Below are 20,071 nucleotides of genomic sequence, written 5' to 3'. Positions count from 1 at the left end.
AAAAAAAAAGGTTCTACTTGCTTAAAAAAATTAGAGAGTAGTTATCGTTATATGAAGAAAGTGACAATGGTAGACATCAGCTAAGGCGAAAGCGTGGTTGTAGTAGGAGTAAGCGCTAAACGGTATATTACATCAGAGAAACGAGAGCGGCGGGTGGCTACCAACCTCTCCTCCTTTTATCTTCCCATCCGTTCTCTCTCCACACATTCTCCTTTTCTCTCCAATCTCTCTATCTCTCTCTCTATCTCTATCCGTACGCAATTCTGTGTATGCATTTCTGTTGAGTTTGAGCTGATAAGCGATGTCACTGAATTCTGTGTCGCGTGTTCCTCCGCAACTGTTGTTCGCCAATGGACAGCTGGCCGGGAACAGGGACAGAGGTGGACTGGCGTTCGTTGATTTCGTCGGCCTGTACGGCAAGTCTAGCCAGAGGAGTCGCCGCCGAATTGGAGCGGCTACGTGGAGTGATCGAATAGTGCCGCGGAGTTTGGTGACCAGGAACTGGAACTCGATTCAGGCGGCTCTCGATTTGGAACGCGAACGCGTGGCCGCTAATGCGCCTGCGCACCAATCCGCCGACTTCGCGCCCAAGGTGCGTTCACTTCCTGCCGGACTATTTTGTTTTGATGAAACTGTAGTTTTGAGAAAAAAAAACATGTGATGTTTGCCAGTTGCGTTTTTAAAATTTGTAGAGTTTCGGTTGCCTTTTACCCTGCATCAGTTTGTTTCCAGCAAATTCTATGTTTTAGCACGTAGCAAGATATTGCCTCTTTTTATTTATTTATTTTTTATTTTAAAAGTTTTTACTCGATTCTACTAGTGGCAACAAAAACAAAATTACAAAATGGACTGGTGAAGCTATGCTAATTAGCTTACATAGATGGAACGTAGATGTTTGTAATCGAATCTGCTGTCTGTGTAGTAGTACGTGCACATAAAAGTTTTTTTTAATCAACCACTCCAGTGAGCCGGTGAAAATTCTTGTAAGCTTAGTTTCCACTGAATTGGCATCAATTGCTATCCATTAAGTATGACCACTCGTCCACTCAAAATTCAGTAACTGGTGAATGATTGTTGTATGCACTTTTCTAATAGATAAGTTGAGGTCTTGAGGACTTATCTGGTTAAACAACCTAATGGGTAGCTCAAGTGACAAGTAAGTTTTTTTGTGGAAAAGAATTTCTGGAGAATCCGGATTCGATTCCCACAAGTGACGATTCCTCCTGGGCAGCTCCCGAATTTTAGTATCTTAATGTAAACTAACACTCCCCTTCAAGTGCGGGTGAACACAAAGTGGACCGAAATTGGGTCTAATACCATCAAGGCCACTCAACTGGGCTATAACACGCATGGGCCACACCACCCTAAAAAATTGAATCTAATCAATTAGCTAGTCTAACCCATAGCCTTATAAGCCCATATGTTCTCACTTATTTTATCAAAATGTGAGACTCTTAAAAACATAAACCAATTAGACTGAGCTCATGTTAGCCATATGGTTCTATATGCAACTTTAATATTACTTGTTTCCACAATAAGAGAGTATTTTGGAGTTATGTAGAAGTCTTGCAGCAGGTGAATGTGGTGAATGCAAGGGGTGTACATGTCCAGTTCCCTTGAGCGCTCGTCAGAAATTTGAGACCCCATGACATTCCTCTTTTAGCTTTAAGGGGCCTCCAGAGGGTTTCTGTGCATGGACCCTCCTATATGGGGAGTAAATATGCCTGAAGCTGTGGATCAAGGGCTTGAAATGATTTTTATCATGTATATTTTTAGGACTCCATTTTTAGGGATTTGGACATAAGTAAATGGACTGAGAGAAAGTGTATTGAGTGCTTTTGGCTTTCCATTGCAACTTCAGAAAAAACTTTGGCTCCATTTGCTGAGGAGTCATACCTTAAGATTGTATTTCTTTGCTATTCTGAAAACTTTTACTTGTATAATGCATAGACATTTCATATTGTGTTTACTTTCTCTTCAACATAACATTTACATGACTTGAATAGATACAACTTATGGAGTATAAATAAACTTTCTTGGACATTCCACTGCATCACCTTTAACTCCAAGGAAAATTGGTTACTGATTCATCTGATCCTTCTGGCCTGAACTATACTTTGCTCCAACATTTGAAAGTTAATGAATGTAAGTCAGAACAGTTTTTGGCCACTATGCTTTCATTCATGCTTGATTTATTTGTCACTAAGCAGTGAGTATGATCATAATTGACCACTAGCAGTACTTCCTCTGTGGTAATGCTTTGCAAGGCTTTCTTTGCTCCATATTATTAGCCTAGGAATTATCTTCAGAGTTCAGATGCAGTGATGTCTATTTTTTCCTGAGTAAATTTATACTCCCCCCAAGAGTGACATGTTCTTGAGGCTATATTGTATTGTGAGGGTTTGTTCTGATCTCAAGCATTCTAGAAAATTTAGGCATATGTTGCTTCATGTTTATTTAGAAATGCTTCCGGTTTAGCTTTCATTCATGGTCTGGTTTTCTTTCAGGTTGCAACTTTGGATGACATAATATCTGAAAGAGGGGCGTGTGGAGTTGGTTTTATTGCAAACTTGGATAATAAGGGATCACATGAAATTGTTAGAGATGCTCTTATAGCTCTTGGATGCATGGAACATCGTGGGGGTTGTGGAGCAGATAATGATTCTGGTGATGGTTCTGGAGTGATGACTTCGATTCCTTGGGACCTTTTTAATAAGTGGGCTGAAACACAGGGAATGCCTGCCTTTGACAAATTGCATACTGGTGTTGGAATGGTATTTCTTCCCAAGGATGATGGCCAGATGAATGAAGCAAAAACAGGTTAGCTATAGATCATTGTAGTTTATTTTGTACATTTATAAATATAAATTTGTTATATCTACACCAACTTGACAACTTGGATGTTGGTGGGTTAGTTGTTATAGACTTGCTAGAGCTTTGAGTTTTAAAGGTTCATAAATAATCTAGTGATGTAGATTAATATTAGAGGTGTATGGTTATTTTGATTATTTACTGAACTTTAAGGAAGATCACAAGACGGCATATGTAATGACAAGCTTGCTTTTTGAAGTTAGTACAATAGATTACTAAAGTGTAATTCCTTTATGCTGATGCTACCCTACATGCGGTATCAATAACTACATGAACAAATAGAAATCTGTGATGGGATTGAAGATTTTTATGTTATGTAGAATGTTTACTTAGCACAAGAAAAAAAAAAGTATTAGTGTCTGAAAAGATGGTTCCTGTTGGGAAGATTTAATACGGAGTAAAACATACTCTGTCAAGACATCACATCATCAATAGGAGGAAAAAAGAGATTTAAAACGACAAGTTATCAAAAGGATTTTAGCTATTTCCTACCAGTGGAACATTTTTTCTTCCCATTTCTTTCTGGGACCCCAGGCTAAAAGGGGTATTTAGCATGATAGAGATTTGTAAATGACTGGGCATTTGTTGTCTATTAGATCAATAGATTATTTTCTCAATCTTGTTGCTATTGAACATAAAAGCACTTGCAGTATTCCCTACTAAGCTCCTTGACAGTGTTTATGCAGGCATTGGCTTCGTCAGTCGGACTGTTAAAATCTTTGTTAATAGTATCAAAACATGCACTTCCACTACTAATAACTGAAATAGTATGTTTCAATTTTAAATTCTTGATTGTGTCTGTTGCTCACTCTAAAATTTAAATATTATCATCTAGATGTTTCAAATACTCTTATACTCATGCAGAATAAGGATAATATGGGAAATTTTCTATTCTTTAGGGTTTCAAATATATCACAGGGAATGTATTCCTTCACTAATGTTTATGTGTGCCTCTCTTTTCATTATATTATCTATGATTTTTGTTGCTTCTGCTTGCCTTATGTAAGTAAATGGCTGAACTAATATTTTCCATATGAGAAGAGTTCTATTTTTCTAAAATGTTTGTCATATTTTGAAGTGTGATTAATGATAGTCTAGGCGGCAATGTCATAAAACCATTTATAAACAGTTCATTTGTCATTACTTCTTAGCTAGACATTTTTTAAATAAAAAAACAACTTGTTTATTAAGCAAATAAGATCATTTACAAAGATGAATGTAAGGAATCTTATACCTATTTAAAACAAGTTGTTCACTTTAGCAGGCAGATTCAAGAACACAGTAACATGAAGAAGCAAAAAAGTTACATTCAATAGAGGCTAACATATATGACGTAAAGAAGCCATCAAATTGCTTCTTAGCTAGACATTATGTGCTTGTTTGGCCAAGTCATTAAGAGGCAAAAAGATCTATTTTAGAAAGAAATTTTCGTAATAAATTTCTTTGTAATTATTTATAATCAATAAGGGTAGTTTTGAAATATATAAATTTCATTGGAAGGTCACTCTTTCTCCAAAAAGAGTTTTTCAAAAAAGCCTCAAATTGGGGTATCTCAAAAAAGAGGCAATTACCTTACCTACTCCAAAAACCACTTTGTGAAAAACATTGTTTGGCCTAGCTTATGGCTTCTTGTAGTAGGGTAGAAGCAATAAGATGTTAGCCAAACAATCACTGTATGATATCAAATATCTAATCTTTGACAGTAAAAACTTGATTTTCTTGATCACTTTTTTTTCCCCCCCTGAATGTTTTGTTTGCTTTTGTAGTAATTGCAAATGTTTTTGAGGAAGAGGGTCTTGAAGTGCTTGGATGGAGGCCTGTTCGAGTGGAAGCTTCTGTAGTTGGATATTATGCGAAAGAAACCATGCCCAATATACAGCAGGTTTTTGTTAGAATTGTGAAAGATGAAAATGCTGATGACATTGAAAGGGAACTGTATATATGTCGTAAATTAATTGAAAGAGCAGCAGCTAAGTCAGAAACCTGGGGAAATGAACTCTATTTCTGCTCATTGTCCAGCCAAACTATTGTTTATAAAGGAATGCTTCGGTCAGAGGTTCTTGGGAAATTTTACTATGACCTGCAAAATGATCTTTATATATCTCCTTTTGCAATTTATCATAGGAGATACAGTACAAACACTAGTCCTAGGTGGCCACTTGCTCAACCAATGAGGTTTCTAGGTCATAATGGAGAGATCAACACAGTACAGGTTACACCAACTTCACCTATTTGTTTCTTTTCCTTCATCGTTGCATTGTCAAAGGCTTATGTGCTTTTTGGTTGTCTTTCAAATTGTTGTCAAAAACTTTATGCAGGGTAACTTGAACTGGATGCAATCTAGAGAGACCTATTTGAAGTCTCCTGTTTGGCGTGGACGCGAAAATGACCTTCGTCCTTTTGGGAACTCAAAAGCATCTGACTCTGCTAATCTTGACAGTGCAGCAGAAGTACAACCCATATTATCTCAACTTTGAGCATTTATTTGCTTGTTGCTGGAAATTTTCACATTGTTGTATAGAATGCTGATTAAAAGGGGAACATGATAAAAATCATATATGAATCTTCTTACCATGCTGACCTGCTCATTCCTGCATCGTTACTTGTATACGCTTACATAGTGAAAAAAATATAATGCTACTGTTTTTGCTTAGCTAATACTTTATCTGGTTGGGATGTTGGGTTTTGTATTAATTATCTTCTTATCATCTCATGAACTTGTTTCTGCATCCCATTTTGACTTGTAAATATTAGCTATCACCTGACAATTACTTGCAATTTCTTAGCCTTCTCTTTTTCAAATATGGCAACAGATTTTCCCTAGCTGACTACTTTCTGTTGTTTGCTTCTCAGTTGCTAATAAGGAGTGGGCGCAATCCTGATGAAGCTCTGATGATTCTTGTTCCCGAGGCATACCAAAATCATCCAACTTTGACTATCAAATATCCTGAGGTACAAACTAGTTTGAGATAAGTTAGCATGTTTGGGGAGGGCATTCAATATCAGTTGGTTTCTTTGATTATCGTAGGTGGTTAGTTTTTATGATTACTACAAAGGTCAAATGGAAGCTTGGGATGGGCCTGCCTTACTCTTATTCAGGTAATTGTTCTTTCCAAATGATTTAGGATTAGTGATGTGTCGATCTAACCTCACATGGCTATCATTTGAACCAAAGTGGGTTTGGGTGGGATCATTGATTTAATCCCTTTCAATATCACAGGCCAAACAACCTATTGTTCTTTAGGTAAGATGTGTTGGGTACTTCAAATTGGAAAGCCATAAAGCCTTATGTCTAACAAATGGTGATTACTGAATTTGGAACCAGTTGCATGCTGATTAACTATTCTACAAGCTGCTGTTTCCTTAAGTAAACAAGGGACTTTTGAGTGGGTTATGTAATAGAAATATAACTGATATTACTTTGTACTCCTATGTGTTTAGATAATACTTCGTCTAATTTTCATTGGCACCATCAAAATGTAACTGCTTATTTTTTGCTTACTACTTAGTGTCGGAGCTAACTATTTCTACAAACTTACAAAGTCTTTCCGCAAAACTTAATTAAGTAAATAAAGAAGTGGAAGTACCATTTGAACCAAGTTGTGTTCAGTTCCTTAACAATACATTTCAACTGGTTGTAGTTTTTTTTCATAAAAAGAACTTTCAAAACTTTGGTTTGCGTTATATATTTTTTAATATATATATATATAGAAAACTAAGATTGCTTAGTTTTGTAATACCTCTCTGCCCACAAGCTTCATAGACCTACTTGAATGACTACTGCCTTTTTTTTCTTTGTTCCCTATGGCATTACTTTGTTGCAGTGATGGAAAAACAGTCGGAGCTTGTCTTGATCGTAATGGACTTCGCCCTGCTAGATATTGGAGGACAATAGACAATGTTGTCTATGTTGCATCTGAGGCACGCTCATTATCTTCTTCAAATGCAACTCTTTCAAAATTGAGCTCTCACAGAAGCTGCAAGATAGTTCACATTCTAAAGTATACTAAAGCTGTTTTTCATTTAACTAGGTTGGTGTTTTGCCAATGGATGAATCAAAGGTAACAATGAAAGGGCGTCTAGGTCCTGGAATGATGATAACTGCTGATCTTACAAGTGGCCAGGTTTGTTAAAGATCCAATCTTGAGAGTAACACAGTACTTCTACTAAAACTGAATTTGTAATTTGAAAGCTGCTCAGACTTCATTTTCTAATTTTATCTGTTCTGCTCCTTTTAATAAACATACTGTTTTGTTCATTTTGATAAGTTTATTGTTTGTTCCTAAGCATACTATCTAGTTTAGCTACTAAGATATGCATTTATCGAGAAATAATTATGGCCTATGTACTTCTAGGAAAGATCCAATATATTATGTGAGAGTAAATACATTATTAAATCGTTTCTTAATTATTTGTAACTGTTCTCTTCATCTTTGTTAAATCCATGTAGCCAGATTTTTAGTGACATTTTTGTTTCTAGCCAAAGATGTATTTCATGACCTGTATTCTGGTGAGAACATAGTGATCCTAAAATCTGTAATTGACTAGTCGTGTTCTACATGGTGGGCAACTATATGGAGGAATTTTTTATTTTATTTTTTAAAAATAAATATCCCTATCACTCTTCAGTTTTGATTGTCTAAAGTTTCTCTACTGCATGAATTTAAAGATTTGAAGCTCCTATGTGTATTCCTATCTGTTGCTTTGGTCCCTTGCATGTATGATTGAGGCAGACAATTAGTTATTTTCACTTTCTGAAGTGTTCTTTTAAGCCTTTTACCTTTTATGACCTTGATAACTTGTTCTTTCATGACACTTTTTGAGTTTCTGATTCAAACAGGTTTTTGAAAACACAGAGGTCAAAAAACGAGTTGCTTTATCAAATCCTTATGGAAAGTGGGTCAAGGAAAATTTACGACCTTTGAAGCCAGTGAATTTCCTTTCAACTATGGTTATGGAAAGTGAAACAATTTTGAGACGCCAGCAGTAAAAATCTTCATCCTATCTCATCCTTGAAATCTCAAATTGGATTATCATGATTTTCTAAACATTAACATTGGCTTAATTAACAATGAAGAACCGGAAGAGTTTCTTGCATGTCATTCACAATCGTGCGTACAATATTTATAGTTATGAGTATACAATGATTTTTAGTTATGCTAGGCTACAACCATAACTGAATGATATACATGAAGTACTAATCTATATAAACTAGAAGTCTCATGACTTCCCAATATGCTATCCAGCTAATTCAGTTTTGTAGATTGATGTTCAACTTTTATTTAATTTTCAAAAATCAAAACACAGTAGCCCTTGTGAAAAATAACTTTCTTCAGGGCTTTGATATGTGAATCTTGGTAAAAACTTCTGCAGAAAGCAAAGTGGAGCATTTTAAGTAATTGCAAGAAAAGATGATAGAATGTTGAGATGTGAAAAAGTAAATGTGTTCTGAAAATTTGTAGAAGACAGATGTAGAGACACGTAGAGATGGCCTTTTTAGGCGTTTGTCCCATATTTTTCTTTTCAGTATACCTAGTTTGAATACAACTAGGTATTTACCTTCCTCTGACACTTGGTAGTTGGTATTACCCATATGTTTTATATGAGATAAATATTCAAGTGTGTCATACACAGTGCTTGGTGTACCATGGTATTATGATGAAAAATATTGCAGAAAAGCTACTAGTTGAATGAACATAAAATGGATAATGCATGTGGTTGCACCATAGGGTCCTAAGTTGAGTTTCTGCTCATGTAATTCAATCTCTTAAAATTTTATAGTTACTTCTGCTGATTTAAATGTTGGGTAGACCATAGGAATTAGGATGCCATATAGATCAGTAAACTTGTAAATTTTCCAATATAGAAGAACCATCTTATATTTTCTGCCCCAGTATTGGTTTAAATAACGTATTAAGCTATCCATCATACCTAACATATTTTCAGCCGTATGATATAAATATAAATGATTCTTTCCCATGCTTTATTGTCTTTCTGTTAAAACAAATGATATCAATCATTTTCAATTATCTGATTCTTGTTCTTTTGAGAAAACAGGGCATATGGCTATTCTAGTGAGGATGTTCAAATGGTTATTGAAAGTATGGCTGCACAAGGGAAGGAGCCTACGTTTTGCATGGGAGATGATATACCTTTGGCTGTATTATCTTCAAAGCCTCATATGTTATTTGACTATTTCAAGCAGAGGTTTGCTCAGGTTAGCATGCTTATTATGGATAATCAGGATCTAATGTTATGAAAAATAAAGACACTATATAGCTATAGGTAACCTCACTTGTCAAACATGCATCTAGTGAAGTATATGATTTAGTGTTCATCTTTCATCATGCTTTGTGAAGTCACTTGGCCCTCACTTGTTAGTTTAATCTCCTTGCTTCACCTTTAAGTAACTGTAACTTCCTAAAACATTATTTATCCAAATAATCTGTTAGATCTGGTTTCATGTTGCATGGTTGGTTTTGTCTATATATGCCAGGTCACAAATCCTGCTATTGATCCTCTCAGAGAAGGACTGGTTATGTCTCTTGAAGTCAATCTTGGGAAGCGAGGAAATATACTAGAGGTTGGACCTGAAAATGTCTCTCAGGTCTGTTTGCATTTCCCTTCTGCTTTTGACTCCATTAACTACGCCCTTGCTGCTCTCCAGTTTCTTATCTAGGATCTGTATGGTTTGTCATTCAGGTTAATTTGTCAAGTCCAGTGCTTAATGAAGGAGAGTTGGAATCTCTTTTGAAAGATCCACATTTGAAACCTCAAGTATTACCTACATTTTTTGATGTTGGGAAAGGAGTGGATGGTTCCTTGGAAAAGGCATTGCACAAACTTTGTGAAGCAGCTGATGAAGCTGTTAGAAATGGTTCTCAATTGCTTGTTCTCTCTGACAGGGCTGATGAGCTGGTAAGCTTTATTTTGGTCCGTCAGGTGCCATCATTTGCTATTTTTGTCTTTGTTTGAGGCGTTACAAGAGCATGTGCTGGATTTAGTTAAAGTTCTAGACCTTAACATATGCATTATCTGAACCTCAACTCCCCTCTAAAGGAAGTAAGGATATCTGCCACTATTTCATTTCTTGCTTTTAACCTCTAAAGGTTCTTGTTTTTCTACAGTTCTACTGAAATTTGACTCTAGCATACATTTTAACATTTTCTGATGCAGTATATTTAACTGAAGTTTCTATTTGACTGGCATCCTTCTTTCTATAAGCTCTGTGTACATCCCTCTGTTTTTATACTGGAGAGAAACCTTTGAAAACTGAGGAATCATATAACGTATATCTAACTTTTTGTCTGCACTGCCAGGAAGCTACACGGCCTGCGATTCCAATACTTCTTGCTGTAGGTGCAGTTCACCAGCACCTGATTCAGAATGGTCTGCGTATGTCTGCTTCAATTGTTGCTGATACTGCTCAGTGCTTCAGCACTCATCAGTTTGCTTGCTTGATAGGATATGGTGCAAGGTTATGCTCATATCTTCTGCATCTTCTTTCCTCTGTCTGAAATTCAGTCCTTTTAGTTAAAATTGAGGCTCATAGATATTTGTATGTGGTCCCGTGCATTCTCTTTGTCCCATTTAATGAGTTTCATTAAGCATGGAGAATGTGGAAAATCATGACTACCTTAGTATCAAGGAAACTATTAATGTAATGGATAGAGTTCAAATTCTTGTAGTGGAAAGATTGTTACCATTCCCTAAATTTGAACTTTGAAGTGAGTTTGAGTCTGTCTCTTATTTTGGGAAGCCAAACAAGGCAGGTATAATGTAGGGAGGGAGTGCATGAGTGTATTTATGTATATCTTTCTTTGAGTTTTGGGTTTACATCTAGTCTACTTTTAGCCCAAATGTGTAAGAGGTGGTCCTTTTTGGTAAATATTCAGCTCATCATTTGACAGACATTTTTTGTTTGTTCCAGTGCTATTTGCCCATACTTGGCATTGGAGACATGTCGTCAGTGGCGCTTGAGCAATAAAACTGTGAACCTGATGCGTAATGGAAAGATGCCTACTGTTACTATTGAGCAAGCTCAAAAGAACTTCTGTAAGGTCTGTATCTTGGTGAAGAATGAATGTGCCTACGATGTTGTCTTTGTTAACAAAATTTGAAGATTCCTTTTATTTGCTGGAGTTGCACACGTATTAATCTGTTTGTTTAGCTTTCATAGAACTGCTTTCCAACTTCTGTGTACTGTACCTTATAGAGAACATTAATGTTCAAAACTCTTGCAGGCAATAAAATCTGGCCTTCTCAAAATTCTTTCCAAAATGGGAATTTCATTGCTCTCAAGGTAAGTGTCTCTACTTCTGGCAGCAGATTCCTACACTATATCTCTTGTTTTCTTTGTTTTCCCTGATTACCATGTCATATTACTGTTGTTATCAGCTTATCATCATCTTTCAGCTTGATATTTTCTTTCTTTATTACTCTCCATTTCCCACTTAAAATTGTTTGGTTTTAGTTATTGTGGAGCACAGATATTTGAAATATATGGATTGGGAAAGGAGGTTGTTGATATTTCATTTTGTGGGAGTAAATCAAGTATTGGTGGCTTAACTGTGGATGAGGTACTAATACAGATATATATAGTTATCTGAACCTTGTTGGTTAAATTTTTATTCTACAATTCATGTTAGTAAATTTTTGATAATTGGCAAAAGATGTTTCATAACTGAATTTATTCTGACAGAAGTCTGACACTTCTGGAAGTCTTGCAAATTTCCAGCATGATTAAATGACATTACTGTTACAGTTTGTTGTATTGCTGCTTGTTTATGCTGTTGAAAGTCTAGTAAAATGTGAGCTTGATCAAATGACTACTGTTACAATTTGTTGTGTTCTTGCTTGTTTATACTTTTGAAATTTTTGGTCTGGCTGCTGCTTGTGTTTTCTATACCATTACAAAACTTTGAGCGTGAACAACTTTCTTTCTTTCAGCTCGCAAGGGAGACTTTGTCATTCTGGGTAAAGGCTTTCTCTGAAGATACTGCGAAAAGACTTGAAAATTATGGGTTCATACAGTCCAGACCAGGAGGTATAAAATACATACTAATGTGTTAACATTTCTAGGTATATACTGAAGAGTGAAGACATGCTTTTTTAATGAATAATGCTTCTTTTGTGATTTTGTCCATTATTCAATAGAAAAGAGTAAATATATGTGATCCAGATAATGCAATCCTAGGATATCAGTTAACAGAATGCTCACTAAATAAATACCTAAAATAATGGTTTTTGTCTAGCTAAATCCCTAAACTCGGGCTTTTTCTTGACTTTCCAATACATACTCTGAACATATATTCTTAACTATATGTCTATATCTCATATGTCCTATAGAGACCATTTCCTTATTTGAGTTAAAGGCTGAAGCTAAAAACTATTGAAATATATATATATGTGTGTGTGTGTGTGTCTGTGGTATTTAAGTTTTCCTTTTTTTTTTTCTTTGTAAACTTTTTTTGGACAAGCTTGAGATTATATTTCTTCTGAGATTGAAATTAAAACTGAATCTTTCATGGCCCAAACTCTCAAAATTTATAGTTTTATTTATTTATTTATTTATTTCCATTTATTTGAAAGGGGAATATCATGGAAATAATCCAGAGATGTCAAAACTGCTCCATAAAGCTGTCCGCCAAAAGAGTGAAAGTGCATATTCAGTTTATCAGCAGCATTTGGCAAACCGACCTGTGAATGTGAGTTGCTGTATGATCTGTTAACCTTCAATTATATTCTGATTTCATCTTGGAGTTAACCTGTTGAGGATAACCTGGGCACTAAGAATCTTTTGACTCATGAATAATTGTATAAGACTTTTTATATATAGAACTTTTTATTTTTTAATAGAACTTTTTATTTTTTAGTATAACATACTCCAGTCAAGACCACCTATATTACCAGTTATACCGAGTCCTCTGCTCTCCGTGTACTGATTTGATTATTATTACATCAGATATTTGGTTGATGTTCTAAAAGTTTCTTAAAATTTACTGTAATTACAGGTTCTTCGAGACCTTCTTGAACTGAAAAGTGATCGTTCACCTATTCCAGTTGGAAAGGTTGAACCTGCTTCATCAATTGTGCAACGATTTTGCACTGGTGGTATGTCACTTGGAGCTATTTCTAGGGAAACCCATGAAGCTATTGCAATTGCTATGAATAGGATTGGTGGAAAGTCAAATTCTGGAGAAGGTGGTGAGGTAAATTATGTAATACGGAGTAATTTTTAAAGAAAGAAGTAAACTCTATCAGGTAATATATATTTGAATGTTTTCCTAAATTATGATGTTTAATTCACCAATTTCATACAGGATCCAATTCGCTGGAAACCCCTTACTGATGTTGTTGATGGGTATTCTCCAACACTTCCACACCTCAAAGGACTTCAAAATGGAGATACAGCTACAAGTGCGATAAAACAGGTCTTATGTGCTGCTGCTGTTTTTTTTTTTCCTTTCTAGTTTTGGAAGTCATTTTTGCCACATGCAGCGAGTGGATAAGTTACTAATAATTGATGACTAATTGAGAAACCTTAATAACATGCTAATGGGTCCTCAGGTTGCTTCGGGCCGCTTTGGTGTCACTCCAACATTTTTGGCAAATGCTGATCAATTAGAAATCAAAATTGCACAAGGGGCAAAACCAGGTGAAGGTGGTCAATTGCCTGGGAAAAAAGTTAGTGCTTATATTGCAAGATTGAGGAATTCAAAACCTGGTGTCCCTCTTATATCCCCACCACCACACCATGACATTTATTCTATTGAGGATCTTGCTCAGTTAATTTATGACCTTCATCAGGTGATGTGATGCATCTCTGCCCATTTTAATCACAATCTGTTTCAGAGCACTGTTCCTGATTCTTCATTATTGATATGCAGGTTAACCCCAAAGCAAAAGTCTCTGTAAAACTTGTGGCAGAAGCTGGTATTGGCACAGTGGCTTCAGGGGTCGCAAAGGGCAATGCTGATATCATTCAGGTGTGCATCTCTGTGCCTTTTGAGCAAACATGTGCAGTAGTAGTTAACAAGTTGTAAAGGCTTGGTCTTTTGCAAATAGTCAAAATGTTTATTTGACTAAAATCTTGGGGTTGAAATGTTTTTTCATTCATTCAGGACGTCTAAGTCACTAACTCTTTGTTATCTTCCTCCCTCTGACCCCCCCCCCCCCCCCCCCCCCCCCCCCCCCCCCCCCCCCCCCCCCCCCCCCCCCCCCCCCCCCCCCCCCCCCCCCCCCCCCCCCCCCCCCCCCCCCCCCCCCCCCCCCCCCCCCCCCCCCCCCCCCCCCCCCCCCCCCCCCCCCCNCCCTCTCTCTCTCTCTCTCTCTCTGTGATGTAAAACTCCTGTCTGGATATATCTTACTCAAAATTGGTCTTCTATAACAAATCGTGCACTGTGATATGGCAACTTATTTACTAAAACCGGGGACTATCTGTTTGTTATCATTCAGATTATGAAAAATAAGATTCTTTCCTCTATCCAATATTGCGCCTGAATTTCTTTTGCAGATATCAGGACATGATGGAGGGACTGGAGCAAGCCCAGTGAGTTCAATTAAACATGCTGGTGGTCCCTGGGAACTTGGCCTCACAGAAACACATCAGGTTTACTTTTTGTTCTGAAAACAAACCATAGTTAATGCGATATCTTCAGCATCAATTCAAATCATCTAAATTGATTGTATGTGCAGACACTCATTGCCAATGGGCTAAGAGAAAGAGTTGTTCTTAGAGTTGATGGTGGCTTTAAAAGTGGATTTGATGTTATAATGGCTGCGGTAATGGGAGCTGATGAATTTGGATTTGGTTCTATAGCAATGATTGCCACCGGTTGTGTTATGGCCCGCATTTGCCACACAAACAATTGCCCAGTTGGTGTTGCAAGCCAGGTCTCGAATATTTGTGTTACTAACCTGTTTTTTTCATAGTTTTGTCATATTTTCATTGCATAACTTTTTTTTTTTTTTTTTTTTCTTTCAGAGAGAGGAACTACGAGCTCGATTTCCAGGTGTACCTGGTGACCTTGTGAACTACTTCTTATATGTTGCTGAAGAGGTAATTCCTATGGTTGTGTGTGCGATGACTTGTGTAAAGTTTTCTTGCATCCTTTGTGTCCTGCTTTATGGGTCAATAGGTTCTGGTTTCTAAAAACAGATGTTAAACTGGTTCTTCCTAAAGTGCAATACTTTGTCTTGTATCAGTCAGCTATTATCTCTAGTGGTTGCAATGTTTCCTTTCCTTTTTCCTTTACTTTCATATTAGACAATGACCATAGGTCATTTGCTGCCAGATTTACTTCCATTCAGCTTTTTCTGCTAACACAATTATGAATCCTGATGTTTCATATAAAGGTTAAAGAGTGCAAGTATTATACTTTATCTACTAATGTGGCTAGACTAGAGGATATCAGTAGCTTAGAACTATGTTGAACTTGCTGATTTGGCTGTCCTGCAAAGAAGTGGGATGCTGGAAAGGAAAGCAGTAGGAATGGACATTGACTCATTCATATTCTTCTCTAACACTTCGAGCCCTGGATCTTTTCCACCCTCTTAGACAAGACAATTTCTAGTGTGAAAGCTGATTTGCGCCCATCTTTGTTTGATCATTTCTCCCTCTGTTGGAATGTCAACTTTTTTGTCTCTCTTATTTTTCTTTTCAGCAACAGTACCCTTGATATATCATTAGTGGGAGCAAAAAGGTAGTTTTGCAACTGAGACTAATATAGAGAGGATTCCTTATTTTTCTTTTGTTGTCTTGAAGAGATTAAAAAAAAAAAAAAAAAAGCATTCATATCAGTGGCGCTGATGGCGCTCCTCTAGTACAGCTCCTATCAGGTCAAGTCTTCCTATTGATCTCCAGAGACCCAACAAGGGTATTCACTAAAAAACTGGTGGAAAATCAGTTCGTCCTGGGAGAATGAGAGCACTTTTTGAACACCCAGCAAGCATCTTTTATTTTAATTACATGTGATGCTTCAGTTTCATTCTTTAACCACTACGTTATTTTTGACAATATATGGCCAGGTAAGAGGCACGTTGGCACAATTGGGTTATGAGAAGCTAGATGATGTAATTGGACGGACAGAACTATTAAAACCTCGAGATATCTCCTTAATGAAAACGCGACATCTTGACCTCGACTACATGCTTTCTGTATGTTCCATAGTATAGCTAATATTTTCATCATTTCATAGTTTACCTATAGTTGCATATATAACAATTTTCTGATATTATGTTTTAGAATGTTGGTATGCCCAAATGGAGCAGTACTATGATAAGGAACCAGGAGGTTCATAGTAATGGTCCTGTTCTTGATGAAGTTCTACTGTCTGACCCAGAGGTAAACATTAAGGATGATTTCATCAAGTAGTCCATAGTTTACCTTTCTTGGAATTAATCTGCAGATAGCATCCTTATTCCTTACCTTCAGCCATTTTTTAAGGAATTGAAATTTCTAAGTAGAATACTTTGGGGTTCGGCTTAGAAGTCACACCCAGAATTGTGTCACCACTTAGAATAATTTTGCTGTGCTTAAACACCATTTCTGAAAAAGAAAAAGAAAAAGAAAACACACACACACACACACATACCATCTTGAATGAATTGAAATTTCTTCCTAATGACAAAATTAACCAACCCATTAATCTAACACTCTCCATCCTTCAACAATCAAAATTTTCGAAACCTTTACAAGCCAACCACGTATTTTCAATCCAAAAAACAGCATTGGACTCTATTTAAGGAGAATTTTCTTTTTTAATCCAATTACTAGAGTATACTATTTTGTGATATTTGGTCAGTATGCACAATAATTCAATTCCTTTTTTGTTGCAATATATATAATTCTTTGCAGTTATCTGATGCAATTGAGAATGAAAAGGTGGTGAACAAAACAATTCAAATTTATAATATTGACCGTGCTACTTGTGGCCGCATAGCTGGTGTTATTGCGAAGAAATATGGCGACACTGGTTTTGCTGGGCAGCTTAACATAACGTAATTCCAATCTTATGATATAGTTTCTGTGATTCTTGCATACATTGAGAAACATATTGTTTTTCTATATCCTTGTAAAACTTAGAAGATTTGTTGCTACTCATGCAGATTCACAGGGAGTGCTGGGCAGTCATTTGGTTGTTTTTTGACACCTGGAATGAACATCCGTCTTGTAGGAGAAGCTAATGACTATGTGGGGAAGGTTGGTTCATTAATCTAGTAATACCATGTGTAGAGCACATTTATCCCTCAAACTTAAGCTTAAAGGATAAATTTTTAGTTAAACACCGAGCGAGTCTGATAGTCTCATTGTGATTAAGTGTTTATTATTCACCTATTTAACGCAATTCATTGATCAAAAGGGTATGGCTGGTGGAGAAATTGTCGTCACTCCTGTTGAAAATACTGGGTTTTGTCCAGAGGATGCCACTATAGTGGGTAATACATGCTTGTATGGAGCAACCGGTGGCCAGATATTTGTACGAGGGAGAGCAGGGGAACGTTTTGCTGTTAGAAATTCTCTTGCTCAAGCAGTTGTAGAAGGCACTGGAGACCATTGTTGTGAGTACATGACAGGAGGGTGTGTTGTTGTGCTTGGGAAGTAAGTATTTTTTAATTTGTGAAACACACAATTATGGAAATATTGCACAAGGAAGTTGACCCGAGTTTTGAGTTTCATTTTCATGTTTGTCTTGTTGTCAGGGTGGGTAGAAATGTGGCTGCCGGTATGACTGGAGGTCTGGCATACATTCTTGATGAGGATGATACACTTATCCCGAAGGTTTGTTTCACCAATATTGGTTTTATGGACAATTTACAACACCTATATCTATGTGCATACACACACACACACTTGGTGTCCTTAGGTTGGGTCATCTGTTGTATTCACAACTCTTCCAGCATTCCAAGCTACCCTGCTTTAGTTTGTTCATGATTTACTTAGAAATTGAAGCTGCTTTCTTTTTTTATGCAACAGTCTTGGTTTATAATATTGTGAATTTTCTGGTGATGCCTGTAAAACTTTGATAGGTAAACAAGGAAATCGTAAAGATTCAGAGAGTAGTGGCTCCAGTGGGGCAGATGCTGCTTAAGAGCCTTATTGAAGCCCATGTGGTAAGTAGCCATTAAACTTTGTGGAGATTGTTTCGCTAAGGAAAGCTTTTTTATATGTTTACCACTAATATTCTCATATAAAAGATTTTGTAACTATATTTAGTTATGAATTCAACTTCTATCTCTGGGCTTCTTTGATGAACTTGTTAGCATTTTTTACTGAACATTGCATACATTGGCTGACATCTTCTATCTATCTTTGGTTTCAGTCAACATTGTGTTTTTTGATATCCTTGGTTTGTTTTTTTTATTGGCTAGGAAAAAACTGGGAGCAGCAAAGGATCTGCAATTTTGAAGGAGTGGGATAAATATTTGCCACTGTTTTGGCAACTAGTTCCACCTAGCGAAGAAGACACTCCAGAGGCGTGTGCTGAGTATGAGCAAGCAGCAACTGGGCAGGTTAGTTTGCAGTCTGCTGCATAGGATAGGAGAAAATTGAATTGCTCTCCTGAAGCATAATAAGAAAGAGTTGAAGCCAAGGTCAAGGCACTGGTACAGAAAACTTCACTTCAACTTTTAGAGTCTGATCACGGACGGTATCAGATAATGAAAGTTTGGAAGGTTTATGTTGGTCAGAGATGGGGGGCCTTGAGCGTCATCCAATCGCAATCTGTTTCTGCAAGTACTTCATTCATCAGCACTCAGCAGCCCAAGTTTTGTAAATTCTCCACTTTAGGCTTCTGTAATTTGATGACATTCATCTCATTTCAGGGGTTTCTTATTTGCAACCATGAAATGCCAGATGTGGTATATCAATTTCAAGATTTAATGCGACAATGGAAACGATTGAATAAAGTCCCCAGTATTGTATTGTATTGCAGTGGCACGTATCTTTAAAAGTGTGTGTGTGTGTGTGTATATATATATATATGCAAAATTGGGTGGATTAAACAGCTTTTGGAGCCAATGCGTTTCCAATCCCTCGTGTGATAAAACAAAAGCAGCATTATATTCTCCAGACTCCACTCCAGCATTATATACTGTAATTTCTTGTCATCATCTTTTTCTCAACTAAATTAAAGTAGCATTGCTTTGGACTATATGGGGTGAACAAACAAATCTAACACGTTATCTTGGTTTTATTGACCCTATTAAAACACTAAAGATTAAAAAAAAAAAAAAAAATTGATCAAAATCCTAATAGGTGAACTACATCTGTGTCCCCATGTTTTTTCTCAACGTTATAATTAAAGTAGGTAGCAGAGCAGAGAGAGGGTGTGCAGCAGCTAGTCAAATTGAGAATTGTTTAATGCCCTAGACCCTAGTCTGAAGCCAGCTCACTAGAATGCGCAAGAGTAGGTGTAGGGGGTAAATAAAGCAGCAAAAAGTTAACAAAACCAACACAACATAGTAATACAGAGCCATGTGCCCCAACATTTAAGTCCAAAAAAATTAAAAACCCTAAAAAAACATCAACTAGGTTATTGTCCATGGAAATGGAAAAATCGGCCACCTAAGTAGGCTAAGGCTGGCTGCGTATGGCATGTCCCGATACAGATGAATCCTTAGCCCGCAGAATTGATACGATACGCCCCCCTTCAAATCCTCAATTCCTTTAATTTGGCTTTACTGGAAAGACAGCCTAATGATAATGATGATCAACAAATTAAAACTCCAGCTGCACCAACTTGCACATTCTTTCATTCCATCACATCTTTGAGCTCCATCCACCATCAATTAAATTAAATCGCATCGCAATTGGGTTATTTCATCCTTGGAGTTTCTCCAAATCAAGAGATTCCAAGAAAAAAATAATAATTAATTTCTAGCTACAACTAGCTAGGCTAGTTATAACTTGGTTATAAAATGGTTTACGTATATAGGCAGTACATACTATATAGCTTCAAATCAAATTTCTACAAAAGATCTTTGACTATTTACTCCCATTAATTACTTCCTATCTTTTCCTCTTTTTTCTTTTTTCCCAATATCACAATTATTAACATGAGCCTATTCTATTTCTTAAAAGAACACTATAAATTGGTTTAGTACAAAAAGTTCAGTGATGTTAAAAAAATGGAGTACAATAATAAAAAATACAACAATGTCTAACCAAAATGGGAACACATAAGAGGATTCAATAATA

General features: G+C 36.6%; 1 protein-coding gene across 1 annotated transcript; it reads left to right on the top strand.

Annotated features, from left to right (window-relative positions):
- Positions 1-89: 89 nt before the first annotated feature.
- Positions 90-18,805, top strand: LOC116024931 (ferredoxin-dependent glutamate synthase, chloroplastic). Its single transcript, XM_031265972.1, has 33 exons — positions 90-592; positions 2,508-2,820; positions 4,638-5,083; positions 5,190-5,321; positions 5,725-5,823; positions 5,900-5,970; positions 6,696-6,792; positions 6,903-6,995; positions 7,712-7,857; positions 8,929-9,088; positions 9,368-9,478; positions 9,574-9,789; positions 10,191-10,348; positions 10,802-10,931; positions 11,115-11,173; positions 11,345-11,450; positions 11,821-11,917; positions 12,463-12,578; positions 12,885-13,082; positions 13,194-13,304; positions 13,441-13,680; positions 13,761-13,859; positions 14,387-14,482; positions 14,569-14,766; positions 14,858-14,932; positions 15,901-16,029; positions 16,118-16,216; positions 16,730-16,872; positions 16,981-17,074; positions 17,235-17,473; positions 17,575-17,653; positions 17,902-17,985; positions 18,244-18,805. The coding sequence occupies exons 1-33, from the start codon at positions 302-304 to the stop codon at positions 18,406-18,408; spliced, it is 4,890 nt and encodes a 1,629-aa protein (XP_031121832.1). The 5' UTR covers positions 90-301; the 3' UTR covers positions 18,409-18,805.
- The last annotated feature ends 1,266 nt before the right edge of the window (positions 18,806-20,071 follow it).

Source organism: Ipomoea triloba, chromosome 1 (assembly GCF_003576645.1).
Source record: "Ipomoea triloba cultivar NCNSP0323 chromosome 1, ASM357664v1".
Classification (NCBI taxonomy): Eukaryota; Viridiplantae; Streptophyta; class Magnoliopsida; order Solanales; family Convolvulaceae; genus Ipomoea; species Ipomoea triloba.
The sequence above is the reverse complement of the archived record's forward strand: the minus strand, read 5'-3'. Positions and strand labels throughout refer to the sequence as shown.

Bases quoted from the DNA above. Each gene is read 5' to 3' on its own strand.
- LOC116024931 (XM_031265972.1), top strand. From the start codon at position 302: ATGTCACTGAATTCTGTGTCGCGTGTTCCTCCGCAACTGTTGTTCGCC. The intron at 14,483-14,568 runs GTTTACTTTTTG...TTGTATGTGCAG, and splicing joins GCCTCACAGAAACACATCAG to ACACTCATTGCCAATGGGCT. The intron at 16,030-16,117 runs GTATGTTCCATA...ATTATGTTTTAG, and splicing joins ACCTCGACTACATGCTTTCT to AATGTTGGTATGCCCAAATG.